Raw genomic sequence first — 22,678 nt, forward strand, 5'->3', positions numbered from 1 at the left:
CCATCCCTTACCATTCTCCAAGAGCCCCCAACCCCTAGTGCTCAGGCCACACACCTGGCCTCCACCTGGAGGAAGGAGGACTAGGAAAGGGGACTCAGCCCCTTCTCCAGGCCCCCCAGTCCAAAGAAGGAGATGCAGTTCCTCCAGGAAGCTCGTCATCTGAGAGGCAACAGCTCCTGGCTCTCTGAAGCCCCCAGTCTGAGGGAAGAGACGAGACCCATCTGAGGACCAGCCAAGAGCACTACACAAAAGATCAAATGGGAAGTCCCCAAGGGAGAGTCAACAGGGTGGGATCCTGGACAAGATTCAGTTCTCTCACCGTCTTCCAGAACACAGCCCTGGACCAGCTCACAGACCAGTAGCACAGAGAGGCAGAAAGTACATACTGAAATTGTCATTCTCAAAGGGTACCACAGTGAGACCAGGGCAGCCAGTGCCCCAGCCCAGGTGAGGCTCTTCAAGGCCAAGGAGACGGGCCCACCTGGAGCCACGTTCCTTTCTAGCACACACTCTGGGTCTCTGGCACCCTGCAATTCCCTGTCCAAATGACGGGAGCCCCATCCAGGAGTGCACGAGCCTCTGTCCTGGGCACATCCTCCTGAGCGGGAGCGGTGTTCTGTTTTCACTCCCGCATAGGCGCCTGCAAATGTCAGGAGCAGGCCAGGCCGCACAGATTTTTAGTACTGGAGCTCTGTTTTCAAAACTTCTACTGAGAACTCAGTTTATAAAACAGATTTTTAAAACCTTGTGTGACCTCCAAAGTTCAAATCTTCATGGCTATGACAACCCCTCAAACTCCTCAAAGGCTCCAAAGGGCAATGGCAGGGCAATTTGAAAGATGCTGCCTTGAGACAAAACAGCAAGGGACAGCAGAGGCTGGAGGCCCCTCCGCTGGAGCCAGCTTGTGTCTGACTTTCCAGAGGCTTCTGCAGGAATGAGAGCTGCAGGTGCTCACCTGTAAGGCCCAGTGCAGGAGACCCCAGGGAAGACAGGAGCAGGAAGGATTAGAGGGATGGGGCTGAGAGAAGGCACAGCCAGAGAACCAAAAGGGCCTGTTTGTCATTCACTCCAGGAGAGGAGGACGGCTAAAGCACTCCGGAGCAGGTGCAAAGCTATGAGTTTAGTTGAGACACATTTCCTGAGGGGCCATTACGTGCCAGGCACTGAGATGGGATTGGGAATTCCATGGTAAACATGATGGAGAAGGCTCCAACCCTCCTGCTGGAGTTCAGAGACTCTGGGAGACCATAACCAAGCTCTCCCTCCCCAAAGCCTCCTGACCTCCACGCCCATCACCCAGGGCCATCCAGGGCCCAGTCTGTCGTCTTTGAGGGAGGTGGCCCACCAAACAGAGAGAGGGAAGGACACAAAGCCAGATACCCTCACACTGGGCACTGAGGGAGTCCCATCTCTGAGCCATGCTCTCATTCCCATCCAGTAAGAAGACAGAGAGAGCAGCGTGGGGTGTGGATGAGGGTGGGAGCCCCACAGGTGCTCTGTCTGGGTGCACCCCACCAGCCACGGGCAGGCAGGCACGAGCCGTGAGCAGCCACGGGCGGGCAGGCACCCTCTCTGCTGCTGTGCCCTGCAGAGCCCAACACGACTTCCCTCTAGAGTTTTGCAGGGCGGGGACAACCCATCTCTTTTCCTTCCTGTGTTAGTTTCCAGAGTTCCCCTCTGTGTCCTGGGGAAGTTCCCACTTTGATCTAACTATCATTCCTCCTGCTGCTCTCACAGCCTTTTCTTCCCCTAGTTCCTCCTCCATTCAAATGTCTCAATCTTTCCATCTACTCCTTCCACTCTCCTCACCCTACCGGTCTTCCATCCTTCTTTCCCTGACACCCGCACTGCCATTCACTTTGGCCTTCTCACGTCCATGCCTGGAAAGAGGGGGAACAATTGCCCTGTTTTTCTGGGACTGTTCCAGTTTTAGCACTGAAAGTACTGCATCTGGGGAACCTGTCAGTCCCAGGCAGAGCAGGACAGTGAAGCACCCACCTGGAAGGTAGGACATTGCTTGAGGTCCAGCTCAAGGGACCAGGTTGGGGCAGGGTTTTGGTGCCAGTACTGAGAGGCCCACAGCATTTTCCCACAAGCACAGGGGACAAAGACAGTCACAACCCCCACCACACACACACACAGAGACACCCCCGCACAGTCTCCGAAACAAAGCACAGCCCACACACCCAGAGCAGACACCCCCAGAAACATGGGCTCACACACTCAGATTCACACACAGCAAGCCCAGGTTCACACACCCACATTCTCAGAGATAGGTGTGCACGGACACAGGCACACACTGCCCACCAACACACACTGGAAACACAAAAACTGACACAAACACCTACGCACAAAAATACGTGGTTGCAGAGACATCCAGCCACGAACACACGAATCCTGAGACGTACAGACGCACACCTGCTAACAGAGACAGACAGACACGCATTCAGACTCCCACACGGAGGCACACATGGAGAGACGCCTTTCTACAGACCCAGGAGTACAAAGACGCCTTCGCCTGCACCCACAGGGTGAGCTGATCAACAAACTCCAGAGCTTTTCTCTGTTCTGACTTGGAAATAGCCCCAGGGTTTGGGAGGTGGCCCTAGCTCCTCCTCACCCCTAGAAAGAAGGAAGAACTGGACCTGGGACTCACAGGGCCAGGTAGCAAGAACCTGCCCAGTGCCAGGGCTGGGGACGGTTCTGAGCGCAGCCTCTCTGGGGTGCGGGTCGGGGTGGGAAGCCCTCACTCCCTCTTGCGGGGTCGGGCTGGCAGGGGCGGAGAAGTGTGAGTGAAATGGGTTTATTACTGGGAGTCTGTTGCCTTGATTGGTATCGATCCCCACATGTCACCTTCCATTGCCGCTAATGGGACATGAAGAGTCTCCACCGACACCGCAGCCACCGGCTCCGCACACTCACACACAGCCTCCTCCCCTGCCCTCCCCCAGCCCCTGCGTCCCTCCAGATGCAGCATTCCAGGGCTGCCTCAGCCAGGCCTCCTCCTGCCCTCTCTGGTCCCTCTCCTCTTCCCTCGGCCTCATCACTTCCTTCTAATCTTCCCCCCTCCTTCTTTGTCTCCTTAAATCAGATTTCTTCCTCCTTCCCAGTGCTTACCTGGCGCCTCCTTTCCTGTCCCCTTTCTGGCCACCTGGGGCCTAGTCCCTCCCTGCAGGAGCGCCCCTCTTCCCTCCCCTCCCTCTGAGTTCACTCACCACTTTGGCCCCTGCCCCTCTAATGGGGGTGCATTGGACCCCATCAGGATGGCAAAGAATGAGCCCTCTTTCTCCAACAGCTGGCAAGGAGTGCTTATGAGTGGATATTCTTCTGACACTATTGGACTGGCCAGACAGACCTTCCTGGAATCAGCCAGGCCCCCCTGAACTTTACTTCACTGGCTGCCATGAGCCCAGGCCAGATCCCTGGCAGAAGGTCGAGGAGCCGGTGGAGAAGAGACGAGCCTGTTTTCCTGGCTTCCTCCTATTCCTCGGGAGGGCAACGGCACCATGTTGTCATCTCCACCCCTCTGCCCTGTGCAGCTCCTCGAGAAACACTCCCCAAGGTCTGATCCCATCCCTGTGTTCTCTGGTCCTGCCCATTTTAATGTCAGATGATTACAAAGGCGCAGTGAGGCCTGAGAGAACCCATTCCAGGTGGTGAGATCTTGATACAAAGTCAATAGACTCTGAATTTAGTCACATGTGCTGGTTGTTACTCAAGTATGAAAAAAGCGTCACTAACTAGAACAGGAAAAGTCTACTTGAAGCTCAAATAGCATATACTTTGGCTTCCTCCTATGAGAGGACCCTTCCTGCCTGAGTCTGTGCCATTACTCTCTAGGGGCTGGGAGGGGAGCTCAGGAGAGGAGGCCGTTCCCATTCCCTCCCTGGCCTCCCTGGGCCCAAGTGGATGCTGACAGACACCCAGAGCCAGCTCTAAGCACCAAAGCAAGAAGGGCTGCCTCCTGCTGGGTTTCTGTCCCGAGACAGAGACAGCTCCACCCCCACCCTTTTAGCCCAACCCCACTATTGTTCACCATGTCAGGGGAGTTTAGGAAGCCGGACAGTTCATGGAAATGAAGCTGGGTGGCTCACGCCTGTAATCCCAGCAATTTGGGAGGCTGAGGCGGGTGGATCACTTGAACTCAGGAGTTTGAGACCAGCCTGGGCAACACGGTGAAACCCATCTTTACCAAAAATACAAAAATTAGCTGGGCATGGTGGTGCATGCCTGCAGTCCCAGCTACTTGGGATGCTGAGATAGGAGGATCACTTAAGCACAGGAGGCGAACGTAGCAGTGAGTTGAGATTGCACCACTGCACTGCAGCCTGGATAACAGAGTGAGACTCTATCCCCAAAAAATAAAATAAAATGTGTTGAGGCTGCCTATTGTGAGTCCAGGGAATTGGGCTGGCTAGAGTGTGGGGCGCTGATTGAGGCATGGGGTACTTTGTGGTTTATTCACTTCCCAGTCGTGATAGAGCAGCCCCCATATCCAGGCACTGGGCTACACACTAGGATACAGGCAGAAAGCCTCATAATCTAGAAGGGTCTTGGTTGTGTCAGAAGATCCTCCACCCACTGCCATTTGCCATTTCCTCCACGCACTGACAGGGAGCTAAGCCATCTGCTTATATTTAGAGGAAGAAGCAGAGGAGGCTCAGCTTGCCATTCCAGCAGCCAAGGTCTGAGCCAAGGGCCTATAGTGTCCATGCCCAGCCTAGTCCACAAGGGCCAACCACTGAAGTGTGAGTTGGACAGAAAGTAGGGAGCAGGCAGGGAGAACCGCCTTTATCCAGCTTCCTAGAAGATGAGAGGAAGCAGGTAGGGACAGTCGAAGGAGCAGCAGAAGAGAAGAGTGAAAACCCCACTCAGAAGCAGCTCCTGAGGCCAGGGGTGGTGGCGCACCCCTGTAATCTTAGCTACTTGGAGGACTGAAGGCAGGGAGATCACTTGAGGCCAGAAGTTTGAGACCCCATCTCTACAAAAAAAAAAAAAAAAAAAAAAAAAGATCTTGAAGATAGCCTCATGAGGGACTTTGCTGGGAGCCAGGATGGTCGCAGGAAGTGGGACCCCCACAATAGCTTGGAGCCTCCTTGTCTGGAGGTCTCTCAGATATTGCCCCCCAGGAAAGCCTACAGAGGCAAGAGGAGGTTCGAATGATCCCAGGAGTCCAGTGCCTGGGTCTAGGCCCCTGTTCTCCCACTTCAGTTCTGCTCTGACCCCCTCATTGGCAGGGCCTTCCTGAAGAGGAGGGGCAGTCGTTCTTCCTAATGGAGTCCTCCTTGGCCTTGGCATCTTTTGCAGCTAACTCAAATGATCCTGAAACTCTTCAATGGAGAAGAGAGGACTGGAGGGAGGTGAGCAAGGGGCAGAATAAGCGTTCCAGATGAGGAAGTACCAATGACACCTAAGAGAAATGCCCAGGTTATGGCATCTTGGCTCTAACTTCAGTCTTTCTTGCCATAGATCTCGGTCCTCTATGGAGATCAAGTCTGTCTAATCTTTGCTAATATCCCCCCCCCCACCCCACCCATCTGACTCCCTGGAACAGTGTTCTGTGCCATTCCTCCCTATAGCCCCTTTCCTCTTTGCCCTAGAGGGCCCGGAGCCCAGTCCTCCCTGCCTCCCCCTGACCAGGACCCTCTCTCCATGGCCCCCAGCTCCTGTCTCCTCCATCAATCAGCCTCTCTCTCACCTTTCCATCATGTTAGCTTCGGTTGATTTAACCAGAAAACAACCCCCAGAATTTAATTCCATGGCCCTCCATTCCCATCTCAATCAGCTCAGGGTTGGGAGGGGCTGTGTAATGAGGGGAGTGGAGGGTAGGGGGAAACTTGGTATCTCAGAGTCAGGGGAAAAAAAAAGAAAATCATATCGATTCCCCCAATGACATCCATCAATCTTCTCCCCGATGGTGAGTGGGGAGATTGGACACAGCGCCGACAGGCTCCAGGGTCACTTGATCCCCAGGACTTTAACAACAGAGGCCCTGGTCTGCAGTATCCTCCCTCCTTCAACTGGAAAAGCCTCTTCTGAGGTCAGTTACCCACGTCCTCCATCCCCTCCCAGGATATTCTGGATTCCTACCCCTTCTCTTGTTTCTAATATTTCCTTGGCAGGTTATCTGATGCCCCTGTCGTCACTTTCTCCTGCCTGGTTTATCCCTTAGTTGGAAGTTCTTCCTGCTGTCTAACTTCAAGTCATATTAATTTTTTTAAAAAAAGGAAAAATCATTTTCTACAACTCTAAGAGGAAAGAGACATAATCACTGCTTTAAAATCCTCAGAGAAAAGAGATTAGGTAAATGATTAGTATCATTTTACTGGAGACTAGGAAGAAAAGTTACAAATTGCAAAGATCCAGCACCACCATGGTGAGCAGCGCACGGCCTGGGGGTCAGAGGAGAAAACAAAGAGTGAGATGGTGCTAAGAATCAGAGGCTGGGAAGCGGGTTTCTTCTGCAGATCTGGCCTCCATCTCCACAGAAAGCTGCATACAAGAAGGGCTGACAACGTGGGAAGGGTGGACAGCAGAAGGCCTTCCCAATAGGTCAGCGTCCCTTTTCCTGGCGTTAAAGAAGGGGTAGCCCTCTCCCCAGTCCCTCTGTGGGTCAGATGTTTTAGGTCCAGTCTTCCCCAGAGGCAGGCTCTGGATGCAAAGGACCCAGTAAGAGATACTCCCTCCCACCTCACCCCCAAAGGGGTGGCGGTGCAGGGGAGGGGGCTCAAGGCCGTGGTGTTGCTGGCCCCCGAAGGGTTAAAGCTATTGTCTCAAAACCACATCAGTTCCCCTGGGAGCTTGGAGATCCCGCTCTCATTTTAAGTAACCCTAACGCGTGTGATGAGCAAGGGGTCGTTGCTGGGCAAGGAGAGCGCCAGAGGGAGCCAGTCGGAGGAGAGCGGGGACCTGGCTGCTGCTCCGAGGTAAGGGACTCTGATGGCAGGTCTGCAGCTGGGGCCAGCCGGCAGGGAAGAGCCCTTCTCTGTCCCCCACCACCTCAATGGTGTAGCCGATCGTGGGTAATTAGGAAGGGGAGAAATAAGGAGAGCTAGGCACTGGGTGGAGAGGGGAACCCAACGGTCACACTGAAGCTGCGTGGGAGGTGGCAGGGCTCTTCCATCCAGGTACGGGATAGCCGCAGAGCCAGGTGTTGGGCACTTAGGCCAGAAAGAACCCTGGCACCTGCAGAAGGACATCATAATGACAGCAGGTCCAGCCTGCCAATAGGCTCTTCTCCCCCGAGATGGGGCACAGCTGGGGTCAGTTATTCGCAGATACAACTCTTGGGATGAATGGATCAAGTTGGATCCTGGGACTGACTGAATGCTGGTCTCAGCTGTCTCCCTGCCCCAGGGTTCTGTGTCTCAGGGAGCTCTCTGCTGTCATCCCTGTGGCTGAGGTTGAAGAGCAGTGGGTGAAGATTGACAACCAGCTGGTGGCTACCACTGGGCAGAGGGAGGCAGGTGAGGGTGTGGACCTCACAGCATGGGGATGGGAAGGAGGAGGGGTGGGCAGCGGGCCGCCAGGATTGTGCTCCCACTTGAGCCGGGCTGGGGTGTTCTGAATTGAAACCTCTGATGGGATGAGAAGATTCTGCCCCACTCACCTACCTCCCTCCCTTTCTCAGACTCTTGGGATCCTTCTCAAGGAACTAGAAGAACCCTGAAGTCTGAGAACGTGGGTCCCCCACTTCTCACGAGAGCCCCTGAGATGGCGAGGGCAGATGCAGGCTTGTGAGGCTAGAGAGACACAGAGATGATATTCCCGTGGCAGAGAGAAGTCCTGTTTGTCTCCCCAACTCCTTCCCAAAGGAGACAAGAGGAGAAGGGCTGGGGAGTGTGGTGCCACTGTCTCTCCACCTCCGAGCCCCTTTCTGGTCCTGCCCAAGGGCAGTGGGGCTCCCGTGGGCACAGGGACCAGGGTGCATGAGTGCAGCCTTCAATGAGGCTTGGGGCTTAGTGGAAGTTGAAGGTTCTTGTTAAGATTGGAGTCGGGGTTGAGGCTGAAAGTGGACACGAGGGTTGAGGGTTGGGGATTGAGTCTGAAGGTGTCAGAGGCCCCCAGCTGAGGAGAATGGCCTCGGATGCCTGCTTCTGATGCTGCTGCCCTGGTCCCAGTTACTCAGCCCCATGCCGGCCCTGCCAACTCATCCAGCTCAGCTGTTTGCTGGGAGCTTTCACTTCCTCTCCCTCTGGCCTGCTCCTCTGCCACGTCATCACCTGCTGGAGGGGATTTCTTGTTTCTGTGTTGGGGGATAAAGGGAAGGATCAGGGGGTGTCCAGACAGGGGACTCGCCCAGGCACAGCTGATGGGAATGAGATGAAAGGAACCCACAGTGAGGTTGCCACTGGGGGAAAGTCAAGGCGTGCTGGGGGGATCTGAGGAGGAAGTAGGGGAGTGGGGAGGTGGTGCTGTAAGGGCAGGGCAGGGAAACTGGGAGGCCTGTGGTCGGTTTCCTTCTCCAAAGCATGGATAAGAGATGGGGGGCAGGAGAGGAAAGACAGACAAGGAAACAGAAAGTAACAAGAGGAGACAGTGACAGAGACAGCAAAACAGAGCGCCAGGCTGGGAGGGAAGTGGTGAGCCAGGCAACGCTCCAGAGGAGGGGAATGGGCATCTCACGGGGGCAGGATGGGTAGGGCGACAAAGAGAGGAGGCCACAGGATCAGCAGACACAGGAAGTAAAGGCGGAAATGGAGAGACCAAGAGAAACTGGCAGAGGAGAGGACAAGGGAGAAGAGAGAAAAGAGTGGGAAAATATATGGCAAAATCAATAATGGTAGGGAAGAAAGGCCAAGAGAAGGTTGCTGGGTCGAAAGTGGAAAGAAGGAAAAAGAATTAAAGTGGGAGGGAAGGGGAGAGAACAATGAAGGAGCAAATGAGCTGAAGAAAGATAAACGGGTCAAACAGAGAGAAGCTGAGACTGGCAGGGGCCTGACAGGCGGAGGGATGGGTGCGGAGCTGGAAGCTGGTCTCCAGACACCCATGTCCCTTCCCCCAGCCCCTGGATCCCTGAAGGTGTGTGAGGGGATGACCTTCCCCCTGACCTTCAGCTGCCCATCATGACAGGTCTGTGGGGCAGGGCATGGGAGTGTCTGGGTTTGGATTTCTGCTCCACGGAGTTACGCAAACCTTTTAAATATCACAGCCCCCAGGGACCCAAGAGACAAGAGTTGGAGGCATCTGCAAGGGGCGGGAGGACTAAGGAGGGGTTGGGCAGAGATCTGAGGCTGAATGAGGGGACTGGGCAGTGACAGCAGTTTCGAGGGAGCCTGGAGGGGGGTTGAGGACTGAGGACAGAGAAGGAGAAGCATGACTGCTGCTGGACCCCACTGGGGGGGCCTCTCCCAGCTGCAGAGATAGAAGGAAGAGCTGAGGCTGCAGGAGGGAGACAGGGTTCATCTGGCTGATTCCCAGCACCCAGCATCAAAAAGGGGTCCTCTCTATTGCCCGGGCAGGGAGAGACAAGATGTCCTTGTCTCTGGGGTCACTGCCAGCATATCCCTTGGCCAGAGGAGAAGGAAAGAGAGGTTAAGGGGACATGAAGGAAGGGCATCTAACCCTCTCCTTCCCCCAAATTCCCCAAGGAAAAAGGCGACCAGCTTTGACCCTCCCAAGCCCCCAACCCCTCTCGCTCTCCTACCTAAGCAGCTTTAACTAATAGCATTAAAGCAGGTCTCAGGACTAACCACTCTCCACTTGGGGCTGAGATCAAGAGGAGAGACCAGAGGCTTCTAATCAGATTGGGGATTTGGTGTAGGGGTGGGGGATGCAGTTTGTTCAGGGCTAACAAGCACAAAACGCCCCCTGGAGATCACCATCGCTATGTCTCCAAGGGGTTTCTCCCTGCACTGTCGCCCCTCTAAGCTGGTTTCTCTACTCTGATCTTTCCATCCCCTGGGCCACATTCTGGACCTCACCTGTGTCCACAGCTTCTGATTTCTGCATCACTCTTTCTCTGTCTAATACTCTCTGATTCACTCTCTTTCTCGCTGACTCACAGGGCCCATCTCTTTCCGCTGCCTTTGTATTTACCCACAGTCCCATTTGCCCACTGAATCAATCAAGGAGTCACTGAAAACACTTGGTTTGGCCAATCAATCTGATTATGCAGTCAATCCACTTCAGCCCCTTAAAAGGCCCCAACAACAAAGTGACTTTTGATGCAAGTTTCCACTTTGCATACATGCAGCATTGGTCTTGAACACTCTTTTTTTTTTTTTTTTTTTAAATCGTGTATGTTCTTGTCTTTCTCATGCTTTCTGTATTGCTGTCTGCCAATCTGGCTGGCGGTCCTCTGGCTTTCTGGGGACTCTGTGGATACTTTTTCTGGCAAAGAGCCCCCATGGAGGGTTTAGACTGGAAGTGCCTCCTTCAGGGCCCAGGGCCTCCCATCGGCCTCACCTCTCTGCTCTGAAGTTTCATCCTCAACTTTTCTGCCCTGATTGACTGATTATGGCTTGGAGCCTGAAGTCAGACAGACCTGTTCCCATCCGGCTCCACCACTTGGCCAGGATCTTATGCAAGTCTCTTAATCTTCTTGAGCCTCAATTTCCTTAGCATACAAAACAGATAATACCCATCTCGAAGGGTTATTGTGAAGAGTCAATGAAGTAACATAGGAAAACATGTTAAACCCAATACTGGGAGCATGATAGAGGCCCAGTTCATATTAAATAAAATCTTCAAAAGGTGAACTGTGCTTTGGACATTTCCTTTGGCTCCAAGCCCTAGCTTAAGGCTTACTCTCTATTGTTATCTTCAGCATCTGTATTGCTTTTATTAAGTAATGACCTAAAACCTACATGTGTTGTAATGAGCACTTATATTGGCCAAGGGGGTTAATCATATTATTAGTAATCAGAATCATGGTGGTGATGACAATACTAATTGCTTGCTGCTACAACTCTTCAAGAAACACAAAGTGCTTAAGAGAAGCCACTTTGATCATTCGAGATTGGGTTATGATCCTTTTTGATTTATAGTTTTCAATACTCATTCTCCTAGAAGGCCACTGTACTGATCTTGCCGTGGGGGGTCTTGGGGAATCAGAGGCTGTGCAGAACCCATGGTTAGAGCTTCCCCAAGCTTTGTGTGTCTAGCCCACAGCACAAGAGGGGAGGAGTGGGAGCCTGGAAGATAGGAGCGGGGTGGGGACAGAATGGGACTACCTCCCCCCGCCTTGGGAGCATCACCACCAGAGTGCGGATTAAAGTGAAGCACATGGAGTTAAGGTTAAGTGCCAAGAACAGCTCTTGGATACGAAGGTAGAACTGAGACCTGGTGTTTTCTGAGTGTTCGCATGTCAGCTCAGAGGCTCATGTAGAAAAGGAAGGATGGAGGGAAGGCATTTGGCAGGACTTGTCAGCAGCAAGGATTTCCACACCCAGAACTGGCAAGCTCCTCAGAGACTTAAGGATCCATCAGGGACTCTCACAGACATGGGAGAGGCTGGGGAGGAGGCTGCTGGCATCAGGAAGCTTGGAGACTTGACCTTGCCTACTTATGCCACTTTGGTTTTGCATTTTGAGGTTTTTTTTTTTTTCTTTTGGGGAGGTAGGGAAGGAGATGTTGGGAGCCCACCTAGATGGCAGAACATTTTAAATCTTGACTCAAGATCTTGCTTTCCCCTCTTTGATTTAAGAGCTGTATGGCCTTAGGGAAGTTATGCAACCCCTCTGCTACCGCCTGTGAGATTTCAGTCTATGTCTATTTCAATCCCTTAATGTAGTGCAGAGCACACTGACTGTCTGGTCAGTGGTGGGGTTCATCATTCTCTTCTTGCCAGATCCTAAATCTACCCTAAGATTTCACATCCTTCAAACCAGAAAACACCATCAGACTCAGCAGGTGTCAGGGCGAGCCATAGGTCATTCTATCGGCTTCCTCCAGAGAACAGTCATGCCTTGGAATCTCTCAAAACTCACCTCTGCACCCTGCCCCATTTCCCAGCCCATTTTCCCAAGGTGAAGCAGAAGAGATCGTAATCAGATTGAGGTTCAACCAAGGAGGAATTTCCAAGTGGACAGGGAAGGAAAAGAGGTTGGAAGAGGAGTGGGGGCGTCTGCTTCAGGGGAGGAACGGAGACAAGACTCCAGAATGTCAGCTGCCAGTTTAGAGACAGAGGGATGAGTAGGATAACCTATTCATCCAGTTTCTGGGTGAGCTTGGATCTACTCACTGCCCTATTCACCTTAATTTCCAGAAACACTCTCAGCTCAGGCCAGAATGTGTGCTTCCAAGATCCCAGCCCTAACTGCCTGTCTGTCAGTTTACATCCTGACACTGAGCATTCCCTGGGAAAGGGAGAGGGAGAGACCAGATGATCTCTTGGTGCCAGGAGTAGGAGGTGCCAGGGTTCTTACAACCTGACGTGTCTAGGGTTCCCTGACTTTCTGACACTCTTTTTGCTGCATCCCACAGGTTCTATGGGTTCTCACTGCTCAAAGTATGGTCTGCGGACCGGCAGCAGCAGCATCAACTAGGAGCTTGTTAGAAGTGCAGTCTTGGCCGGGCGCGGTGGCTCAAGCCTGTAATCCCAGCACTTTGGGAGGCCGAGACGGGCGGATCACGAGGCCAGGAGATCGAGAGACGATCCCGGCTAACACGGTGAAACCCCGTCTCTACTAAAAAATACAAAAAAACTAGCCGGGCGAGGTGGCGGGCGCCTGTAGTCCCAGCTACTCGGGAGGCTGAGGCAGGAGAATGGCGTAAACCCGGGAGGCGGAGCTTGCAGTGAGCTGAGATCCGGCCACTGCACTCCAGCCTGGGTGACAGAGCAAGACTCCGTCTCAAAAAAAAAAAAAAAAAAAAAAAAAAAAAAAAAAGAAGTGCAGTCTTGGTTGGGCATGGTGGCTTACACCTATAATCCCAGCATTTTGGGAGGCCACGGTGGGCGGAGCACCTAAGGTCAGGAGTTTGAGACCAGCTTGGCCAACATGATGAAACCCCGTCTCTACTACAAATACAAAAATGAGCCAGGCGTGGTGGCGGGTGCCTGTAGTCCTAGCTACTTGGGAGGCTGAGGTGGGAGAATCGCTTGTACCTGGGAGGTGGAGGTTGTAGTGAGCTGAGATTGTGCCGCTGCACTCCAGCCTGGGTGACAGAGAGAGACTCCGTCTAAAAAAAAAAAAAAAATAGAAGTACAGAGTCTTAGGTCCCCCAAGTCCTACTGAATCAGAATCTGTACTTTAAAGAGACCTTCAGATCATTCCTATTCACATTAGAGTCTGAAAAGCACCAACATAGATGATTTTTTTTTTTTTTTTTTGTCTTAAGGCAACTCAGTATATGAGAAAGTGCTATGGATTAGGAGTCAGGGGGCAGGGCAGCTAACTCACCATCTGTCTTTGGTCAAGTCACTTTCCCTGTCTGAGCCTCCTCTGGAAAGTGAGGAAGCAACTCCAGACAAATCCTCACATGCCCTCCAGACCTCACAGGCTAATAAGTTCTTGCTGAGGGTACTGCACACTAACTCCATCAGACCTCACAGCCTAATAAGTTCTCACTGAAGGTACTGCACACTAACTTCATCAGAGATGGAGAGCCAGGCCCAGGTCACGTAACCCTGTTCACAGGCAGTCCTAAGCGCCCAGGAACCTCCCAATGCCCTGGCCCACCAGGAGCAGGTCCTGTATGCTTCATCCCCATGGCAGCCTCTCCCATCCCTCCCCAGTCCCTTTGCATATTGTTTCATCTTCCATTAGTTATAGTGGAAACCAGCCTTTTGCACCATCCAGAAGGCTTTCTGTTCCATCCAGAAGGCTTTAGGGCTTAGACATTTTTTCTCTTTTCCTATATCAGGCAAGTATATTTCACTGGGCTCATTCCATAAACTCCACATCCTTCTCAGCTGAGAACCACAAGATTCCTGGTTCCTGCCCATGGTTCACCAATTCAACAAATATCTATAGAGCACCTTTGAGTACGAGGTCCTGTGCTAGGATGGGATCTGGAGAGCCAGCAGAGGAGAACAAGGAGGCTAGGGTTCCTGACCTCGAAGCTGACACTCTGAGTGGGGTACAGATGTTCAACAAAGAAGACACTATCTATAAGTCCATTACCATTCATTCATTCAATCAGCTATCATTTATTGAACACCTATTGTGTGCCAGGCCCTTGGGACCGACAAAAACAAAAGCCCACAAAAATTCCCGCTCGGCCGGGCATGGTGGCTCACACCTGTAATCCCAGCACTTTGGGAGGTGGAGGCAGGCAGATCAACTGAGGTCAGGAGTTCGAGACCAGCCTAGCCAACAGGGCAAAACCCTGTCTCTACTAAAAATACAAAAATACGCCAGGCATGGTGGTGGGCACCTGTAATCCCATCTACTCAGGAGGCTGAGGCAGAAGAATTGCTTGAACCTGGGAGGCGGAGGTTGCAGTGAGCCGAGATCGCGCCACTACACTCCAGCCTGGGTGATAGAGCAAGACTCCAACTCAAAACAAACAAATAAACAAAAAACAAAAATTCCTGCTCATCTCAAATGTGAAATTGTTTGAGATACTATAAAGGCGGCCAGGTGCAGTGGCTCACACCTGTAATCCCAGCACTTTGGGAGGCCGAGGTGGGCGGATCATGAGGTCAGGAGTTCGAGATCACCCTGGCCAACATGGTGAAACCCTGTCTCTACTAAAAATACAAAAAAAAAAAAAAATTTAGCTGGGCGTGATGGCACACACCTGTAATCCCAGCTACTCGGGAGGCTGAGGCAGGAGAATTACTTGAATCTGGGAGGCAGAGGTTGCAGTGAGCCAAGATCACCCCATTGCACTCCAGCCTGGGTGACAGGGAGAGACTGTCTCAAAAAAAAAAAAAAAAAGAAAGAAAGAAATACTGTAAAGGCACAGGTATGTGTATAAGCCACCTCCTTCCCACTCAAGATTTAGAATGAGCCCATGATTAATTACATTTTCTTTTGTCTTCTCTTGGGAAAATCTCCAATCCTGTTAAGCCCTAAGAAGAGATCTCATTCTCTGTCTAAATCCCCCAGCAGGGCAGGATATAGGACCCTTTGCACTTCTCTCCATTTATATAAGTGGCTCAGCCGGAAGCCCTGAGTCCGAGTCAGCCCTGGGCAGTGGGGAGTTCCTCAGAGGAGGCTGGACCCTGTCTGGGTATGGGGAAGCTTGCTGCCTCTGGTTGGTTCCCTTTTCTCCCCTTCACTGGCAACCTCTTGTCCCTTCCCTTTTCTCTCTTTCTCTCCTGACCCTCTCCCTTCCTTCCTTCTTTCCCTCCATTTTTCCTTCCTCTTTCACTGTCCTCCCCTCTCCCTCCTTCCTTCCCTTCCTGTTAGGTGGTGACCATTTCCCCAAGGCCCAGACACAGGCCCTCTCGCCAGAGTGGACCATGCACTGCAGCTGCTTGGCTGAGGGCATCCCAGCCACCCCCGGCAACTGGATCCCAGGTGAGCCTCTTGGCCAGGTCTACCTCCTGCTCCAACGGTGGCCTAGGGCAGGGCCTCCAGAGCCCTCACTCTGCCCTGTCCACCCAGGCTTGGCCTTCCCTGACTGGGCCTACAAAGCCGAGTCGTCCCCAGGCTCCCGGCAGATCCAGCTGTGGCACTTCATCCTGGAGCTGCTGCAGAAGGAAGAGTTCCGCCATGTCATCGCCTGGCAGCAGGGAGAGTACGGGGAATTTGTCATCAAGGATCCAGATGAGGTGGCCCGCCTCTGGGGCCGCAGGAAATGCAAACCACAGATGAATTATGACAAGCTGAGCCGGGCCCTCAGGTGAGAGGAGGCGGCTGACATGGCCAAAGAGGGAAGAGTTCAAGGAAAAGGGCCGTGGTTTCTGGCACCCCTGCTGATTTCCACTCCCTCCAAGGCTTGGGAAGTGTCCTGGCCTGTGGTGAGCTGCCTAGTGGTTCTCGGGGAATAGCGTAGGGTCAGCCCGGCTAGGGAGGAGAATGTGACTGGGTCCCTGACTCTATTCTCTGGCCACTGGGCCAACTCTATTCTCAACTTTGAATTCTGCAGATATTACTACAATAAGAGGATCCTGCATAAGACCAAAGGCAAAAGGTTCACGTACAAGTTCAACTTCAGCAAGCTCATCATAGTCAACTATCCTTTGTGGGAAGTGCGGGTGCCACCATCCCCCCACTTGCTGCTGGGGCCCCCTGCCCTGTGTCAGCCAGCGCTGGTGCCCGTGGGTGTGCAGAGCGAGGTAAGAGCAGAGGTGGCCCCTGTCTCAGGGCTCCAGCAGGTCCTGCCCCTCTGCCCAGGAGGGCCCCCACCCTCCTCTTTGCCTCTGCAGCCCATCAGCCTCCAGTTTTCTTTTCCTCCTGCATCCTAGTCCCTGAGTGCCCCAGAGGCAGGGGTATTAGCAATCCAGGTGGTACGGGACCCACCTGTGAGAAAGGGTGGCTCCTTCTGTGATAGGCGCCACTCCTTTTGGGGTGGATCAGAGGGAAGGGCCCAGGGCATCTGAGACTGTAGGCAGCCTTGGCAGTGGGCTTTTAGCAATAGGTATGAGAGGCCAGGCGCAGTGGCTCACACTTGTAATCCCAGCACTTTAGGAGGACAAGGTGGACAGATCACTTGAGGTCAGGAGTTCAAGACTAGCCTGGCCAACATGGCAAAACCCCATCTCCACTAAAAATACAAAATTAGCTTGGCATGGTGGCATATGTCTGTAATCCCAGCTACTAGGGAGACTGAGGCAGGAGAATCGCTTGAACCCAGGAGGCAGAAGTTGCAGTGAGCCAAGATGGTGCCACTGCACTCCAGCCTGGGTGACAGAGCAAGACTCCAACTCAAAAAAAAAAATCGGTATGAGAGTATTTCATTGTTTTAGCAACTGGCTGACAGTACCAGAGTGTACTGGAGGATACATGCCAGGGAGAGCCCATCCTACCCCACATCTACTTCTCACCCCTCAGCTCCTGCACAGCATGCTGTTCACCCATCAGGCCATGGTGGAGCAGCTGGCGGGACAGCAGACCCCCCGGGAACCACCAGAGGCCCCTGGGGATAAGAAGGGGAGCAGCAGCAGCATCCACCGTAAGTGCTCAGGGCTGGGAGGGCCCAGGGAATCCTAGCCAGAGGAGGAAGGGCCCTCCTGGCTGAGTACATGGCTGAGGGGGCATAAGACAAGGGATACTATGTACTCATCCATTCATTCAACCAACATTTATTGAACACCAGCTATTTACTAGGTGTGGGGGTTCAGAGATGAAAGGCTCAAGAGACTCAGAACCTAGTGGGGAGCGGAGATGGGATTACTGCCAGCGACTGCTGCGGGCATTCAGGTAAGCACTAGGTGCTGTACATTCAGGCCCAGAGAAGGAACTGGGACTTCCCAGAGGACACAACACTCGGGCAGGAAGGAGATAGAAAAAGATGCCTAAGCAGAGGGAATAGCATTTATTTATTTATTTATTTATTTTTTTTTTTTTTGAGATGGAGTCTCACTGTTGCCCAGGCTGGAGCACAGTGGCAGGATATCAGCTCACTGCAACCTCTGCCTCCCGGGTTCAAGTGATTCTCATGCCTCAGCCTCCCGAGCAGCTGGGACTACAGGCATGCACCACCATGCCTGGCTAATTTTTGTATCTTTAGTAGAGATAGGGTTTCACCATGTTGGCCAAGCTTGTCTCGAACTCCTGACCTCAGGTGATCTGCCCGCCTCAGCCTCCCAAAGTGCTGGGATTACAGGCGTGAGCCACCACACCCAGTTGGAAATAGCATTTATAAAGCAAAAAGCTGGGAACAAGTGTAGCAAATCTGGAGAACTGCTGGTAGCTTGCTGTTGGAGAGCAAGTCTTGTGATGGGGTGGGAACAAGTAGGACGGATAAGAGATGGGGCTGGCAAGGTAAACAGGTGTCGGGTCACAGAGGCCTCACAAGCCATGCTAAGGGAGCAAGACTTTCTCCTGTGGGCAGGAGGGACTGGGAGGGAGAGTCATGGTCAGACTTTCATTTTATAAAGATGACTATGTGTGTGTAGAGTTTTGGGTTGCATACAACTGGAGTTGGAAGGCCTTTGAAGATAATCTAGGCAGGAGATGACGGGGCGGTAACCAAGACAAGGGCCATGGGATGAAGATGGAGGCTCAGTGGGAGAGAGATTGGGAAGATAGAGTTCATTCACTCATTCACTCACTCATTCATTTCTTCTTTCAGCAGATGCTTAATGACCTCCTGTTTAATGTGCCAGGCACTGTCTTAGGGGCTGGGGAGCCAATGTGAGCAACACTGCCTTTATAGGACTTATAGGCAAGGGGGGTGCAGATATTCAACTAATGATTGATGAGTGATTATAACTGTGCTAACTGCTGCAGAGGAGAAATGCAGAGTGCCAAGGGCATCAGGGAAGACTTCCTTGACAAAGTGACACTTGAGATGACACCCAAAGTGTACATGAGTGTCAGCTGAGCTCAGAGGGAGTAGGGAGAGCATGGCGAGTGAGAGAACAGTGTGTGCAATGGCCCTGGGACAGAAGGACTGGGAGAAGGCCAGTGCAGAAGCACATGGCTATTGAGTGGGAGAAGAAGGTGGAAATGCAGGCAGACATCAGCTCTTACAGAGGCTGTGAGCTGGGAACCTACAATATTAGATTTTCTGTGAAAAAGATCACAGAGACACTTGACCAAACCAAGGCTCTTGTGCAGAGGTCCAAGAATTGCCCCTCCACTCCAGCCAATTTCATGGAAGAAGGATCCATGGCCTTCACCCCACCCCTGAGCTGCTGGGGGGCCCAAGCTCTGCACCCCTGGGAGTGCAGCTGAGGCCATGGGTGTGGGGTGCTCCAGGGCCTGCTGGGACTCGCTGGGCCTGGTCTGGCAGCCTGCAGCTAAATAGCACCTGAACAGCCCTCCCTGTTTCTCCACCCCCACCCACCCCGACCTAGCGCTGAGAACGCCTTAGGCAGAGAGCTTCTCTCTTTGGGAAACTATGAGGGAAAGAAAAAAGTGTTCCCGTTCCAGGTGGATAGTGTTAGAAAAAAAAAAGAAGAAGAAGAAAGAAAGAAAAAAGTGTTCCCTCCCAAGCCCCATTTGTAGTGGGCTATTTTGCACCTCCCTCCCCTCTGCAGGCAAACACACACGCCCTGCCTATGCTTGGGCCCTAAGGGAGGCTAAGCAGGCGTAGGTCACCAGAAGATTGGAAGCAGCCACATGCCCCACTTCTAGACTGAGATTCCAGAAGCCTGTGCCAGCCCCTCACCTCCACCCTCACTCAGAGCATTTGGTGCCAAGAAAGGAAGCTGCCTCTGGGAGTGCCGGGTCTGTTGAGCCAGAGGTAGGGAGCTGCAGGGCCAGTGCCGGGAATGGAAAGGAACTGGTGGGAGAATGAGAGGACTCTTAGAAATAAAATATCTCTTCCACGTGCCTTGACCTCAGGAACCCCGAGGGACACAGCCTTCCTGTGCAACAGCAGTCTCCACCTCATCTAAGGACCCAAGGAAAAGACGATGACCCAGAGAAAGGGTGCTCTGATGGGGGCCTCCACACTTGTTCTCCTAGAGGATCACTGTCACTGTTTTCTCCCTACGTAGATCTGACTTCAGAAATATTGTTCCTATCAAATACATTGGATATATTAATAACTTGTTTTTCCAGTTTTTTTGTTTGTTTGTTTGTTTTGGTGTGTTTTGTTTTTTGGTTTTTGGTTTTTTTTTTGAGACAGAGTTTCGCTCTTGTTGCCCAGGCTGGAGTGCAGTGGCGCGATCTCGGCTCACCGCAACCTCCGCCTCCCGGGTTCAAGCAATTCTCCTGTCTCAGCCTCCTGAGTAGCTGGGATTACAGGCGCCTGCCACCACACTGGCCCAATTTTTGTATTTTTAGTAGAGACGGGGTTTCATCATACTGGTCGGGCTGGTCTCGAACTCCTGACCTCAGGTGATCTGCTCGCTTCAACCTCTGCCTGGGTGGGATTACAGGCATGAGCCACCGCACCCTGCCTGTTTTTACAGTTTATTCACTAGAGCCCAACCAATGTGACTACATTGGGTTGATGCTTGTTCTTTTAGTTAAATGATGTGGTCTTGCTAAGAAAAACATGGAGCGGCAGTTAGGCTTTTTGAAATACAGAAAGTGATGTGAAGTTCTATATAGTCATCTCCAAGGCCCCCAGCTGGAAGGCCCTATGGCAGGGCCCTGGCAGGGTCGGAGAGGGAAAGAGGCAGGATTGGAAGGAGCAGGAAGAAGGAAGCCTTTTTGGAGGTGGAAAGTTATGCACCCGAGTGAGACAGAGAAGAGGAAGGCTGGGGCTCCCCATACCTGCCCTGGGCCTCCCGGTCATGAACTGTGCAGGGCCCCTTGTTACCCATGACACAGCTTAATCTAAGCTAGGAGAGGGGATTTTATGGATGAAGAAACAGAGGACTGCAAATTTAAATGACAAGGCCAAGGCCACACAACCAGTTCTTTGCCAGGCTAGACTGCAGGCCCTTGCTGCAGGGACAGGGAGTGAAGAATGGATCCATTGAGATATAGCAGAGAATATCCTTCCCTTAATTTGCTGGACACATTTTTCTTGAGCACTGATTATGTCCAGACTGGTTAGATTCAAGGGAAAATAAAACAAATACAGCTCCTGCCCCCACAGATTTGGACTTACAGACATTAAATGAAAAGCACACAAATGACTACATGACCCTAACTCAGCCGAGCGCCCTTGGAGGAGAGGTTCAGGGAAGGATGAGGGCAGGCAGCAGGCACTCTCGCCTAGGCTGGGAGTCTCGGAAGGCTTCTCCAAAGAGTGGTATTTATGATGAGGCCTAAAGAAAAGTAGAAAAGAGGCTGGGCGCGGTGGCTCATGCTTGTAATCCCAGCACTTTGGGAGGCCAAGGCAGGTGGATCACCTGAGGTCAGGAGTTCGAGACCAGCTGACCAATATGGTGAAACCCAGTCTCTGCTAAAAAGTACAAAAATTAGCCAGATGTGGTGGCATGCACCTGTAATCTCAGCTACTCAGGAGGCCGAGACAGGAGAATTGCTTGAACCTGGGAGGCGGAGATTGCAGTGAGCCAAGATCGTGCCACTGCACTCCAGCCTGGGCGACAGAGTAAGACTCTGTCTTTAAAAAAAGAAAAAAAGAAAAGAAAAGCATAAAAGGAAGGGCAAGCCCGGCAACATGGCGAGACTCCATCTCTACAAAAAACACAAAACTTGGCTGGGCATGGTGGCACGTGCCTGTAGTCCCAGCTACTCAGGAAACTGAGGTGGGAGGATCGTTTGAACCCAGGAAGGGTTCAAGCCTACACTGCAGCCTGGGTGACAGAGAGAGACTCTCTCTCAAAAAAATAAGACAGAAAGAAAAGGAAGGGCAGTGGGGCGAGGAAGAGAGACTTCCAAGCAAGAAATAAGAAGGCCTGGGAAATGGGAGGAGCAAGGGGCATCTGAGACAGGTTGGGCTCCCTTGACCCTTTCTCTCTTTCTTTCTCTAGGACTTGGCTCTGCCCCAGTCCCCTGCCAGCTGGGCCCTTGCTGCCATTTGGGGAGCGTCCAAGGCAAGCTGCCTGGTGTTGCCTCCTTCATCCCTCCCCTCCCACCCCCTCTCCCTTCCGACTGGACCTGCCTCTCAGGGCCCTTCTTGCCTCCTCTCCCATCAGAGCAGCAGGTCCCAGGGGCCTTTAAGCCAGACATCCTGCTCCCAGGACCTAGGAGCCACCCAGGGGCCTGGCATTTTCCAGGGCTTCCTCTCTTGGCCGGGCTGGGACAGGGTGCGGGTGACAGGCTTCGGCTCTTGTCCCTCAGGCCCGAGGGGCTGGAAGTAAAGCCTGCTCCCATGATGAGGGCAAAGGGATGCCTGGATCCCAGGGAGGGCTTCTGCCCAGAGACCTGCAGACTCAAAACTGGGGAGGAAAGACTTACTTCCCCCAATCTGGAGAACCTCAAAGCATTGTGGCCCTTGGATCCTACTTAATTGGAGAGGAAGGTGGGAAGTTGGGGAGGAGTCCTCCAAAATCCATCTCTCCTCTTGCCCACTGCCTCTGAGTTAGCCCCTTCCCATTGCTGGACATGGGCTGAAATTGCAGGATTTCAAGGGGTGGAGTTGGACCAAAGGTGGGGAACATTGCAGGGAAGGTTTGAATGTGGAAATGGGAAAAACCAAGACAGGGTGTCCCTCCTCTCTCACCATATTGCTAATCACATTAAGGAGACATTCCTAATCTCAACTTTTCTTCAGGGAGATGAGAATAAGGTTTCCATAATTTCCATCCTGCCTGCATAAGGGGGAAAATTAAGGGTCTAGCCTGGGGAGAGGACAAGGGTGGTTGTGTTCCCTGAGTCTTCTCCGGGGCCTATCTCCCCATTCCGGGCTAAGGTCTCCAGCCCCTTTCTCACCCCTCCATGCAACTTCTCTCCCATCCCTCTAATCTCTGAGGCCCTGGAAACCCCGTCCCATGCAGGCACTTCCTCCTCTCTCCACTTCCCCCGGACCCAGGCAGGTGGGATAGGGAGACACTGGCCTTCTCTGCTCTGTAATACTCCACTGTGACCACGAATAAAATGTCCTTGCAAACTGCCCTCTGGCTGACCACCCCCCTGCGGTGGACCCCCATCCTCCCACTGTGCTCCTCCTGCGTTCTGGTCTGGTGTGATGGGAAAGGGCCCGAGCTTGGAGGAGAACCTGAGGCCTGGAGTGGAGCTACACATCCCACCAGCCAGTCTCTTCCCTCCCGCCAGCATCTCCTCTCAGAGAGAAAGGCTGAAAGGAAGCCAGGACA

The 22,678-nt window shown here is 52.7% G+C and overlaps 1 protein-coding gene across 1 annotated transcript; it reads left to right on the plus strand.

Moving 5' to 3' along the window:
- The first annotated feature begins 15,063 nt into the window (after positions 1-15,063).
- ETV3L (ETS variant transcription factor 3 like) lies at positions 15,064-22,476 on the plus strand. Its single transcript, XM_015110449.3, has 5 exons — positions 15,064-15,410; positions 15,498-15,735; positions 15,982-16,171; positions 16,887-17,007; positions 21,395-22,476. Exons 1-5 carry the CDS (start codon positions 15,353-15,355, stop codon positions 21,871-21,873), a joined length of 1,086 nt encoding a protein of 361 aa, XP_014965935.3. The 5' UTR covers positions 15,064-15,352; the 3' UTR covers positions 21,874-22,476.
- The last annotated feature ends 202 nt before the right edge of the window (positions 22,477-22,678 follow it).

This window comes from Macaca mulatta, chromosome 1, assembly GCF_049350105.2.
Source record: "Macaca mulatta isolate MMU2019108-1 chromosome 1, T2T-MMU8v2.0, whole genome shotgun sequence".
NCBI lineage: Eukaryota > Metazoa > Chordata > Mammalia > Primates > Cercopithecidae > Macaca > Macaca mulatta.

Bases quoted from the DNA above. Each gene is read 5' to 3' on its own strand.
- ETV3L (XM_015110449.3), top strand. From the start codon at position 15,353: ATGCACTGCAGCTGCTTGGCTGAGGGCATCCCAGCCACCCCCGGCAAC. The intron at 16,172-16,886 runs GTAAGAGCAGAG...CTCACCCCTCAG, and splicing joins CCGTGGGTGTGCAGAGCGAG to CTCCTGCACAGCATGCTGTT. The intron at 17,008-21,394 runs GTAAGTGCTCAG...TTCTTTCTCTAG, and splicing joins GAGCAGCAGCAGCATCCACC to GACTTGGCTCTGCCCCAGTC.